The sequence below is a fragment of the Polyodon spathula genome, chromosome 1 (genome assembly GCF_017654505.1).
Source record: "Polyodon spathula isolate WHYD16114869_AA chromosome 1, ASM1765450v1, whole genome shotgun sequence".
In the NCBI taxonomy this organism is placed as follows: domain Eukaryota; kingdom Metazoa; phylum Chordata; class Actinopteri; order Acipenseriformes; family Polyodontidae; genus Polyodon; species Polyodon spathula.
Genome location: NC_054534.1, coordinates 776,262 through 788,154, shown reverse-complemented (window position 1 = coordinate 788,154; position 11,893 = coordinate 776,262). Strand labels below are relative to the sequence as shown.

At 42.8% G+C, this 11,893-nt stretch overlaps 1 protein-coding gene across 10 annotated transcripts in view; it reads right to left on the bottom strand.

Moving 5' to 3' along the window:
• Positions 1-3,102: 3,102 nt before the first annotated feature.
• The window catches only part of LOC121305284 (ubiquitin-associated protein 2-like), a 37,436-nt gene continuing 28,645 nt past the window's right edge, over positions 3,103-11,893 (bottom strand). For 6 of the 10 annotated variants that reach the window (XM_041236911.1, XM_041237065.1, XM_041237275.1 and 3 more), the window contains 13 exons: positions 11,313-11,541; positions 10,023-10,062; positions 9,027-9,213; positions 7,930-7,996; positions 7,563-7,758; positions 7,332-7,426; positions 7,087-7,137; positions 6,799-6,880; positions 6,087-6,410; positions 5,381-5,488; positions 5,111-5,178; positions 4,574-4,765; positions 3,103-4,070 (listed from right to left, as the gene is read on the bottom strand). In XM_041236911.1, the coding sequence (XP_041092845.1) occupies positions 3,975-4,070; positions 4,574-4,765; positions 5,111-5,178; positions 5,381-5,488; positions 6,087-6,410; positions 6,799-6,880; positions 7,087-7,137; positions 7,332-7,426; positions 7,563-7,758; positions 7,930-7,996; positions 9,027-9,213; positions 10,023-10,062; positions 11,313-11,541 (1,735 nt within the window). In that variant the 3' untranslated portion in view covers positions 3,103-3,974. The remainder of the gene's footprint in view (positions 4,071-4,573; positions 4,766-5,110; positions 5,179-5,380; positions 5,489-6,086; positions 6,411-6,798; positions 6,881-7,086; positions 7,138-7,331; positions 7,427-7,562; positions 7,759-7,929; positions 7,997-9,026; positions 9,214-10,022; positions 10,063-11,312; positions 11,542-11,893) is intronic. The other 4 variants (XM_041237196.1, XM_041237502.1, XM_041236975.1 and 1 more) reach the window with 3 other exon arrangements.

Genomic DNA, 11,893 nt, shown 5'->3' with positions numbered 1-11,893 from the left:
CAAAACTCAAAGATATATCTGGTTGACGAGCCACTGCACATGCAGACGTAACTTCTAGTACTTTCAACTTCTTTAGTGCAATGGCACTCCCTTTATCTGCATGGGGGGGGGGGGCACGACATGTCCACGGATGTGTGAAATCTGGATAAATGAGAAAAATACAGAAACTAGTAATGGAATCCAAGTTAGTGTTTACTAAAGATGTATGCAATATATTGTTTTAAAATATGTTGACTTTACTAGGAGTAACACTAGCCAAGTCATTTCAAATGGGGTATACCTCTTTAGTTAGCTTTTTCTGTTACTAAATAAAAAAACTACAAAGCTGTAAGATCATAAGACATTTTAATCCTATAAACTGAGTTGTGCATGTCTAACACCTAGAAATATCCCATGGTATTATCACTACTTTATTCCACACATTAATATTAAATAATGGTAGCTAAATGTTGCTAGTTTCTGGGATTTCAAACAAAAAATACAGTTTTATTTATTACTTTAAAATAAAGAAAAAAAACAAGCCTGCTGTGTAATTGTTACTTTTCTTACATTTCAACAAAATATGTACCAACAGAAGTGGGGTTTTGGTTTTGTTTTTTTTTGTAACAGTTTTTTTTAATCAATTCACTGCTGCAAGTCGTTCTTTTGAACCTTGACAAAGTCCAGCATAGTCTTTTGCAGGGGTGCTGGAACTAGGGGTGCTGGGGGTGCGGCATTTGGCTTTGCATGGCTTCCATCATATGCAGGGGTTACAGTTTTGTTCAGTGGCTTTCAGCACCCCTCATTTTAAAAATGGTTCCAGTGCCTCTGGTCTTTTGTTTCAGTTAGTCAAAATATGTTTGCTGGGCTTTAAATATCTGCTGCAAAAGAACTAGTTTTACAGAACTGGCATCTGTCTGCTGTTCATACCAACAAATGAATCCTCACATCTGTAGCACTGCTGTCTTGACATCCGCTGCACAGGTTTTAGACTGGCACATGCGTCTCTGTGTCTGTGCACTATGGGCATTAAATATATTGGCAAAAATGTACTTTATTTCAGAGATCCAACTCGTCAGGGAGATGTGGATGAATGAGGTTCTCTTAATATGCTTGTAATACTCATTTAATCGACTGTTTCTATATATGCAATGTCTGAGAAATGTCGGGAGGGGTGGCATCAGTTCTTTGTTATGTGTCAAGATAGGCCAAAACATAATCAGGGTCTGTGTTGGAGAAGAGAGCGATAAGGAGAGGACCTCATTTTGTCAGGGGAGTGTGTGGGTTGTGGCAATTAGATGCTGGGGGAATTGGAGAAAATATCTATTGTGGTATACTGCAGACTCAGGACAATTGGGGGGGGAAAAGGGAGGAGAGCAGCTGATATATCCAACCGTCTAGATCTAGCAGTTAAGTATTAACCTATTTCCTCTGTATTAGAGCTAGTTCATATTGTAGCAATCTGTATAATTGTGTTTCCCACTGCCGCTGTGTTTAACTGTGTAAATCAGCCTGCTTGTTTGTGCTCTGTGTCTCTCGTGATTGGTCCCGTCTGTGTGTTCCCATTGGTCTGAAGTGTGTGGTCGAGGAGCAACAGGATGTGTGTAAACTCCATACCCCGATTTCCATACAGGGGCGGAGCCAAGTATATAAAAAGGGGCTGTGTCCAGCCTTCTATGTCATCACTGTCAGTTTGAATCCTGTGTTGCTGACAGAGCTGTGGAGTCTGGTATGAGAGTGTGCAAATGAAGCACTGAAAAGAAAGCAAGCATCTCCTGTTTTCTGCCTGTTGCAAAACGCTACAATCTACTCCAGTAGATCTGAAATGGTTTGTCGTGCCTGGTGCTTATACTCTCAGTAGATATTAAGGAAACAGCAGGTCTGGTTTTCTTACAATGTATAAAAAGCTTCTTGATTTCATCCCTGTATTAAAGTATTGGTTTTAATAAGGATGTGAATGTTCCTTATATTGGTTCGGGCCAAAACTGCAAGAAAGCATGTTTGTGTTCACTAGAAGGATCCACTGTCAGATTTCATAATGCTACTATAAGACATTTTACAAAAATTGATGCAAAATTACACAAGTGAGCCTGCATAAGATTTCATACACATGGGAAAATAAGGATGTTGCAACAGACAATAGCCTATGGCAGTCATGTTAAAAGGTCAATCAAATTCCACAGCAAACATTTCATTTGTGGCAAAATTCCTGGCGTGGCTAAAGTGGTCTCTTCCACTCCTGATCTTCTTTCACCCCTCTTAAACATGGTTGAATTGAACCAATGAAACTTCCAGCAAGTAACCTTAAACCCTAATAGTTCCTCATTTCCGTGTACAGGACTAGTGAAACTGGGAGTGGACTTGTCCCTCCATAACCAATTCGAGTACACATGCCCTTTGAAGCCATCGTTTTGAAAAAACTTAAAATCTGCAGCCGGGTCCTTTTTAATGTTATTCCAAAGCACACTTAAACATCTCCTTGGCTGAGCTGAATCCATTTCTGATAACGGCACTGCAGGAGAGAAATTCTTTAACTGTTTTGCCGATAGGTGAACAAGTTCAATTGAGATGACTAATAAAATGAGTCGGCACGGGAACTTCAGCCTTGCCACATATCAATGAACACGACTGCTGCTTTAAAACACAAGCTCCACTGTGAAATCCATGCAATTGCATCTTGGGATTTGCGACCCCAGCTGCTTCTACACGGCAACATGCAAACTGGGGGTTATAGGACTAGTTAAGAATGTTTGGATTTAATGAAAATGAAAGTGCTCAAGCAAGAAAAGAGAGATCCTAAAATGAATAAAATAAATAAATAGTAAAGGGGGGTGCATTTGTTTGGTATTGGGACACAATGGGAAATGTTAGTTATTTGTTTCTTCCCAGGACAACATTAAAATAATTTTCTGTCGACTTCTGGTTGAGTCATGATAAAAACAAAGTAAACATGTAAATCAGACCAGTTTCATAGTTGCAGATCTCAAATTAAATACAGTCTATGATTAACAACCCAATATTCAAAATGAGAATGTCTGGAATGAAATGTGTTATACAAAACTCTACTGAATATTGGCATTAAAAAAAAAAAAAAAGAGACTTCAAATGAAGGCACACAGATACTGAACTGCACAGAACTTTATTCTGTGGGTGACAGGTTTAAAAAAAAAAGAAAACTTCAAAAATACAGTTGCAGGGCAGGGGAGAAATGAAGTCTGAATTGAGGAACACTAACAAGGGAGGGGAGGAGGAGTGGAGAAGGAGTGGAGAGGACATCCTCGGCTCAAACTGGTTCTACATTTCAGGTGACATGAGCAAGAACAAAAAAAAAACACACACGTTACAAATCCTTACACAGTCAATTCTGATTCAAAACCAACAGCTATAACACCACGTATAAAAAAAATAATAGATATTTAGAGATGTAATTCTATGACTCCACAGTACCTACATACCTGTGGAAACACTCTGCTCACAGGCAGTGTCAAAACAGAGGCGGGACACACCTGAAACTGTTCAAGAACACAAGACTCCAGTTTAAACACAAGGGATCTTCACAAGCTGAAGCCATGGACGAGGAGACCCAAGCTACAAAACTCTTCCAAAGGTTTCGCTTCTTTTTAATAGTAGTAGTAATAATAATAATAATAATAATAATAAAATTCCTCAGTTCAAGGATTTTAAGATAAAAAAAATACTCTCAATATGCAGTGTGTTTTTTTCTTCTTTATAACCCTACAATGGAAAAGAAATCCTTCAAATGCAGAAACCACATTTAGGCTCCACTATTACATATATAAATACATACATAAATATTTTACATACAACAGCAACAAATAAAAAATGAAAGCTGGGCAATAGATCACATTAAACACTGTCTTTTTCTCCCACACGTGTGTTAAAACGCTGTGCTGGCCAGTTATTGTTGTTGATATTTCATGCCTCCAGTGGCTGCTGCTGCTAGAGGTTTCATTAAAAGGGCCTGGGGGTCTGACTCAGTTTCCCCAGTATGGAGAGCTGCCATAGTTGGGCTTGTTCGCCTGTGACTTCTGCTGCATGCTGTTGGGCTGGCTGCGCTGGCCAGAACCGCCCTGCAGGGGGAGACAGAGCAGGCACGACAGATCAGAGTCTTGTTCACTAGCTGGCTTCCAAACATTCAACACAAACAGGACTTCCTTTCAACTACGCAACAGGCCCAGATGTATGCGAATTGATGCACAGGATTCGGGTATCTGATGTAATGAATTGGAATCTCAGTCCACTGAATTGAAAGGCAACGGCTGGGCCACACATACGGTTCAAAAGTCAAACATCTTACTGTTCAACGAGAGAGCAAAGTACAGGGCTTATTATATTAACCCATCATCCACTATTCTGAAAAAATACCAAAATAAAACAAGCAGCTAAATCTGGGGAGCTCAGAGACAGACAGATCTTTGATCATTTAGGGATCTCAATGCATTCAAAAATTCAGACCACTCTGACAGCACTGGGTGAACTGAACATTATAAAACGGTATTCATTCTTTTCTTTTTGAGCAGACACTGCAGTCCCAGCACTAGCAGACAGGCCCAGTGTGGGAGGGGAGGCGTACCTGCCCGTCTTGCTGCAGATGGTGGTGCAGCATCTGGGAGTGGGGCTGCTGGTGTGCAGGCAGGATGTGCAGGAAGGGGGCCGGTGCATACCCTTGAGCTGCTCCCGGGTTCAGGGGCCCGGTCCCTCCCAGTGCTGAAGGCAGGCTGAACGGAGGAGGGGTGCCAGCATGGAATCCCTGCTTGTCAAAAGCCTGGACAACAAAAGGGACACAGCAGAAAAAAAAAGTTAACCGCATAAGGCCAACATTTCCCACCCAAGACAAATTCCCTTACTGTAACATGTAAATGTGATTCATATATAACAATATATATACTGCTGAAAATAAGGTGTTTTTTGGGGCTTGCCTAATATAGGCTGCTACTGTACTGTCAGACCATAAAGGAAGCATGTTTTTATACAGCAACAAATCTTTTCCACAACCACTAAAAACTGATCCACTGGTTTCAAGCTCACAAGTAAACAAAAGCCAGTTCCACTGTCATGTCTAGTCTAGATCTTCTGCAGTTGCGTCTATCCTTGTGTGCTAGTGGCTCACCTGTGTCTTATTGTAGACAGATCCACTGATGTCAGGAACTCCTGTGTTACTGGAAGTCACTGAAACACCTGAGCAAAAGAAAGAAAGAAAGAACGAAAGAAAGAAAGTGGCAATTCTGCACTACACTCTTGACAAACCAACACGAGTGCATGTTTTTCTTATATGTTTGTATCTACGTACAAAACTGTATAAATTCAGTGACAACTACATGTCTAACGGTGAGTGCCTAATAGAAAGACAGCACTACTGATTAGGAAAGCCCTCCCTTACCTTTGCCAGGACCAGAGCCAGCAGATTTGGCTTGTGCTTGAGATGAGCCACTGTAGCCTCCTTTGCTGTATTCTCCACCTCCTGTCCCCTGGGTTAAATCATCATAACCTACAAGAGAAACGCAAATGGCAAATTAGCAACTCCCACAAAAACTTGCAACTCTCGTACTGCAAGCTGCAGCTCAGAACAAATCTCTTTTCACTTTGCAAAAGCTGTTGGGATAAGCTGTCCAACGTCACAAGGAAAATCGGTAATTAAAATTAGTCTAATTTAAATCAATCATGATAAAGCTGCCCACCTTCCCTTGCGCAATTCTATCTATCGTTGACTGTGATATAGCCATCTGAAATTTCTCTTCATCAGCTGGAAACTGTCATTAAAAAATAGCTACTAAGATTTTCATTAGCCACAGTGTACTGGTGGCAAACTGCATGCAGGTGTGTCTTATTAAAACTCAAAGTAAAACCAGGAATGGACCAAACTTCTATGCAATGAGAGTCTTGTTCCCATCCCTGAGCTATATTGTTTAATCAAGTATTGAACTAATAATATCTAAATCGATCTATCTATAACTATATAGACAGATACTGTGTGGAGTGCTGTAAAATACAGGCTGATTTTCCAGCCTACTATGCCAACCCCTCGTAGGGTGGATATCAGCATGGCTCTCACAGCACCTCGTGCAATACTCTTTTTATCAGGGTACCTGAGCCGTAGCCGTGCTGTCCGTAGCCACTGGCCTGCTGGAAGGCAGTGGAGGGGTTGCCGAGTCCCACTCCGTGCTGCTTGGCAGAGGCTGGGGGTACGAACATGGTCGGCCCGTACTGGAAGGCGCTGGGGACCCCTGGCATCCCGGGGTAATAGGGCAGCCCTGTGTAGCTGTACCCTGGAGGCAAGGCCGGGTTCAGGAAGGCCTGCTGCGTGGTGTGGTGGGTCTGCTGAGTCTGGCTCTGCTGCTGAAGGGGCTGGGCCAGGCTTGTGGTCGGAGCAGGGGAGGCGGAGTCTCCTCGGCCAAACTTTGTCACTTCACCTAGAACACCAAGACAAACAGAACAGACAAGAGTTGAAGAAAAAAAAAAAAACACAAAAAACTTTAGCTTCATTTATTACTAGTTAATCAAGCTGGCTAAAAGACGCAAATGCACCACTGCTGTGGAGTCTATAAAATAAGCTCTCTTTTGCTGTTCATAACTGGTGCTTGATAGAGGAGCAACACAAAACATGATCCAAGGTAATCGGCTCCTAGTTAGCAATTGTTATTGTTTTTTCCTATGTATTACTATAATTATATTAGAAACAAACTTGGTTAAAGCCAACATGAATAATCTTGGAAACAGAGTTGAATACACACTGAAACTGCTCCCCTTCCTGAGGAAACACCAGAGCCATCATCCCAGGTATAACCAAGCTGAACCCACCTGAGTACGGGTTGCTGGCGAGGCTTCCGTCTCTGCCTGCTAGTGTTGCTGTGGGGCCTGGGAATGGGATTCCATAGTAATCCTAAAAACAAACATAGCAAAGGAGAGCCTTGCTGAAAAGCACCCACCCAGCACACTGTACTGCATTGTTCAGCTGCAAATCTGAATTTTTAGGTGTGCATGGAAGAGCAGTGTGCTCAGCTAACTTTAAATCCCACAACACACCTGGCCACTAAATGCATACAGAAACCTTTATAAGTGTAAGTTTGTGTCACTCTGCTAACTCACCATGGGTAACCTGGACTGTAGCATCTGTAGGTCTTCATAGCCATAGATCTGCTTAACAGAATATAAAACAGTACGGCATGTGAACTTCAAGTCTACTTGGAGACCACTGTTCTGTAGATAGGCAAGGCCAGTAAAATATTCACTGGTTGATTCCAAAAAATCTTACGTTATGTGTCAATACAGTATTAAAGCTCCTGTAAAAAGGGACACAGTAACAGGCTGTGAATATATAAGAGTTCTCATACCGGGTAGGCTGGCAGCAGTCCCCCTGGCCCCACTATGTACTGATTGTGTAGTAACGGGGGAACACCCTGTGACAGGTTTGGTGGGGCTTTTCCTGCTGAAGACAAGAGTCAAGATTTTAAAAACAGTGCTACACATGCCTACGGTTAGGACTGCATTTCTCTCACGGTAAAAAAAAGAAAAAAAAAGTTTCTTTCACAGGTTAGAAATCGGCATTTCAAGGCTTCCTTTACCGTTGGAGGACAGCAGGTGTGCGGAGCGCGTGGCAGAGGGAATGGAGACGCTGTTGGTGCTCAGCCCCAGGCTGCTAGTCATGTGAAGGGTGTTGGCTGCGTTGACCATGGCCGAGGCGTTGCTGGAGGAACACGTGGAGGCTGCAGAGAAGTTGCTGGCAGGCTGTAGGGAGCTTACACTGTCTACACTGGTGTACTGCGAAAAACAACAAAGATCTTAAATCCTCCTGTCCCACCTGCTGAAAGCACCACACAGCCACACTTTATAAAAGTTGTGGTGGAAGACACCTTGTACAGGTGTTTAACACAGCTCTCCTTTCACCCCACAGAACCACACTATTTAACAAAAGAAAACATGGTTGCTTACTGTGTGTGATGAGCTTGAAGACAGCACAGAGGCTGGAGAGTGGCTGTTCTGGTGGTTAGACAGCGAGCTTTTATATAAAAAAATAAAAGGAGAGAAAAGAGAGAGTGAGTTGTGAGCAGGGAAGTTACCCCTGGCTACGACCTGCAGCTTCAGTTATACCAGATGTGCGTTTCATCCCTGTTTGGTAAATACAGTCCTAACATGCATCTTCAGCAGCCAGAAAAAAAACATCTCACTGCCATCTACAGACGTATACCTGCCTGTACAATCAGAATTTACAAAAGTCTGCACTTCTCTCCCACCTATATTTAATTAAGTGAAGAGAGAACTTGTTGCAGCCATCTGATTGTGTGGTTATCTATACCCCAACGGCTGGTAAGAGTTTACTCTAAATGCACTGCAGCGCTGCATTTCCATAGCAATGACTGGTAAGAGTTTACTCTAAATGCACTGCAGCGCTGCATTTCCATAGCAATGGCTGGTAAGAGTTTACTCTAAATGCACTGCAGCGCTGCATTTCCACAGCAATGGCTGGTAAGAGTTTACTCTAAATGCACTGCAGCACTGCATTTCCACAGCAATGGCTGGTAAGAGTTTACTCTAAATGCACTGCAGCGCTGCATTTCCACAGCAATGGCTGGTAAGAGTTTACTCTAAATGCACTGCAGCACTGCATTTCCACAGCAATGGCTGGTAAGAGTTTACTCTAAATGCACTGCAGCGCTGCACTTCCACAGCAATGGCGTTACAGATGCACTGCAGGCCAGAGATTACCATGAAGGAGACTCTGCCTAAAAGGTTTTCAACACATTTAAAAAGCAGTTATGTGCTTGAAGGCATCATAGTCTCATCCTGGGGTTGCAGAAGTGTGCCTGGATGACTAAATTGGGGATATCCACACCTTGTATTCTATGTAGTGGTGGTGAGACACCTTGTTCAGGTGCTTAAACCCAACAGTAGGTCTGGTACCACCTTTATACAGCTCTGCAAATCAGCCACTCAATCACACTGTTTTCTTTTACTGGGTGTGCTGCACCTATTGTCCTGTGGTGAGACAGATCAGAATGGTTAATGTGTCAGTTGACAGGCAGACCTACTTGGTGAGCTGCTGCAGTGGAGCTGTGGACAGCTCGCTGTTCTGGGCCATGCTGGTCAGTGCTGTCGAGTGCTGGGGTACCGAGCTGGGCAGGAGAGCTGAAGCTGCGGGGGCACTGCTGGGCAGGGGTCCTATGCTCGATGGAAGTGATGGAGACTCGGGCTTCGGGGTGGAGGCAGTCGATGTAGCTGGAAGTTTGCAACACAAAGTTTTCTGTTTGTTAATAAATTAACAAAAAAGACATTACGAAGATCTCTGCAGGAATGTATGCTTGTTGGTTCCCGCCCAGCCCCTCATCATTGGTAGCTGAGCTGTGGTTAAGACAACAAGCAGCACTCAGCCTCCTCCGAGTTACACGAAGGCTCCTGAACATCCCAAACTGCTGAAGTGTGGCTGCTCTCCGACACCTTAATGTTTGTATCCTGGATTAGGCAGGACGTCCCATTTCACTACTTTCAGAATTCATTAGCAGGGGTGTAATGATCCATCGTGTATCGATGAAATCAGGATACTTGCTTTACAGGATACATTGTATCATAACAGAATGTACAGTTTGTATTGTGATAAAAGACCAAAAGCACAACAGAGCTCACGCTAGATCACCAAGGGGTTCTGGAATGAAGTGAGTTTACAGCTGGTATGGATAGACACTCTTCCCATTCATTAAATGGTCCATCATTAAAATGTATGTAAATCAGGACAATCACATGCATCACGATACAGAACATAATCGCAGCCTGCAGATCAAGATCTGGATCGCACTGTGAGACTAACGTACTGATACACCCCTATTCATTGGACACAGGAGTTGAATTAGTGACTAAGGGTTACAAAATGTCTCTCATTTCACTTGACAAGTTATGCTAGATTTAGTTACACTTTTAATACATTTCACAATAAAAATCACTCCTAAAATGACAAGCTACCGTCCCACACACAATTCAGAAGTATTTAACGTTCCAGTGTTCAAGGAATTAATATCTACCAAAGTACTTACTGTCTAGACCTGTTGGTGTTCTTACTCCATTGAAGCCATTCTGTAATTGGAATAAATGTTAGTAACTCTTTCTTTTCAGAACCATCCACATACTATTTCCAGCCATTTATACTGCATAACACTTATCTACCTTAGAACTAAATTCTCATTATAAAAACTGCTCCAGTGCATACTTTAATAGGGTTCGATAGCACATTCCCTCTGATAACCCGTCTCTCCTTTAAAATCGCTAATATTTGTGGATTTATCATTGCGAGTTGAACCAAATACATACGAGGAAACTGATTTTTTCACTTAACTAGATGTGAAATATCTTTTAGTAAGCTCAATAAATAATGGTTTCACAAGACTGTAGTAGTAAGGTGTGTGCTTCTATAAAGTACAGTTGATGGGTTGCATCTAATACTTCTGGGGAAGCTTTCATTAATAAGTGTGGCTCCCAGAGACAGCAGAATACATTTCAGTTTCACATGCAGTATATTAACCCTTTTCAGTCCAATGTCAGACCCTGTCCGACATCATAAAAAAGGTGTAAAGCACAGGTCTCCAGTCGTTTTTTCTCTGGAAAAAGCAGAGAAAACCTTTCAATGGCCGAGTGAGAACGATAGGAGCCGAATGAAACCGAAAAAAAAAAAAAAAAAAAAGGGGGGGGGGGGGGGGGGGCGTACCTCATAGCCCCATGCACTACAGAGATAACACAGACATAACAAAGGGGGGGGGACGTACCTCATAGCCCCATGCACTACAGAGATAACACAAACATAACAAAGGGAGGGGGACGTACCTCATAGCCCCACGCACTACAGAGATAACACAGACATAAAGCGGGTAGCTGCTTCTGCATCCAGCGCTCAAAGCATATCACGGACATTTGCACAGCTTTTTGGATATGTTATAGTAATAAAATAATGGCTTGAAACGCATTACTGAGGAGTTTGGTGACAATACGAATGATCAGGAGAGGATTTATCAGTATGCACATCTATGAAGAGGTATGTGAAATACAGCAAACAAGGGGTGGGGCTTAGCTGTAGATACAGTACTGAGTGTCTTTTTTCAATTCAAGGCCTTTAACCCCGTTTCACTCTGAAAACAAATATTTTAAAACAGCACCTGTGAAAATAAACTGGACTTGACGTGCCTGACAAGTGCTGAATAAATTAACTGCAAAGGGTTAATATGGTGGTGAACTCTGAATGAGACTGAAAAGGTATACAAACACACAAAGTCAGTTATGTGCTTGAAGGCATCTCCTGCCAGGGCAAACCATGCTGTAGAAGCATGACTCACAGAGACTGTGGTCTGGGCAGGGGGCTCTTCCTGGGGCGATGGTGCCAGGCTGCTCTGGAAGGCTATCCTGCTGTGCACTGCGTTCTGCTCGAAGGAGGGCCCAGGCGACGTCACCGGAGGGGCTGAGCTCTGGGGTAAGGCAGGGAGGCTGGAGGACGTGACCACAGGGGGACAGTAGCTGGAGTCTGGAGCAGGGATGGGCATCGACAAGGAGCTGCTCAAGGAATCACTGTGCGGAAGAAATAGTAATTCACCAAAAAAGAAAAAAATAACTTTTACCGATCTCCACTCGTGAATTTCGTAGATCTGATTGTACACTTGTATGCATTCTCTTCAATTATATAGTCTATACATTTTTTAAACAGTAAAAGGGTGCTGTGTAAGATGCAACCTGTTTCACCCATTCAAGGGGAAAATATGTGGCAAGGCCACGCATGGGTAGCCACTCTGATCTCTTGTGGAGCTGATATCAGCTTCTATCGTACAGCACCCTATACAGTTATCTCTATGAAAAAGAATCGTTCATCCCACTGAAGATTACTAGTTAACTTAAACACATTTAGACCGAAGCAGCACGTAGG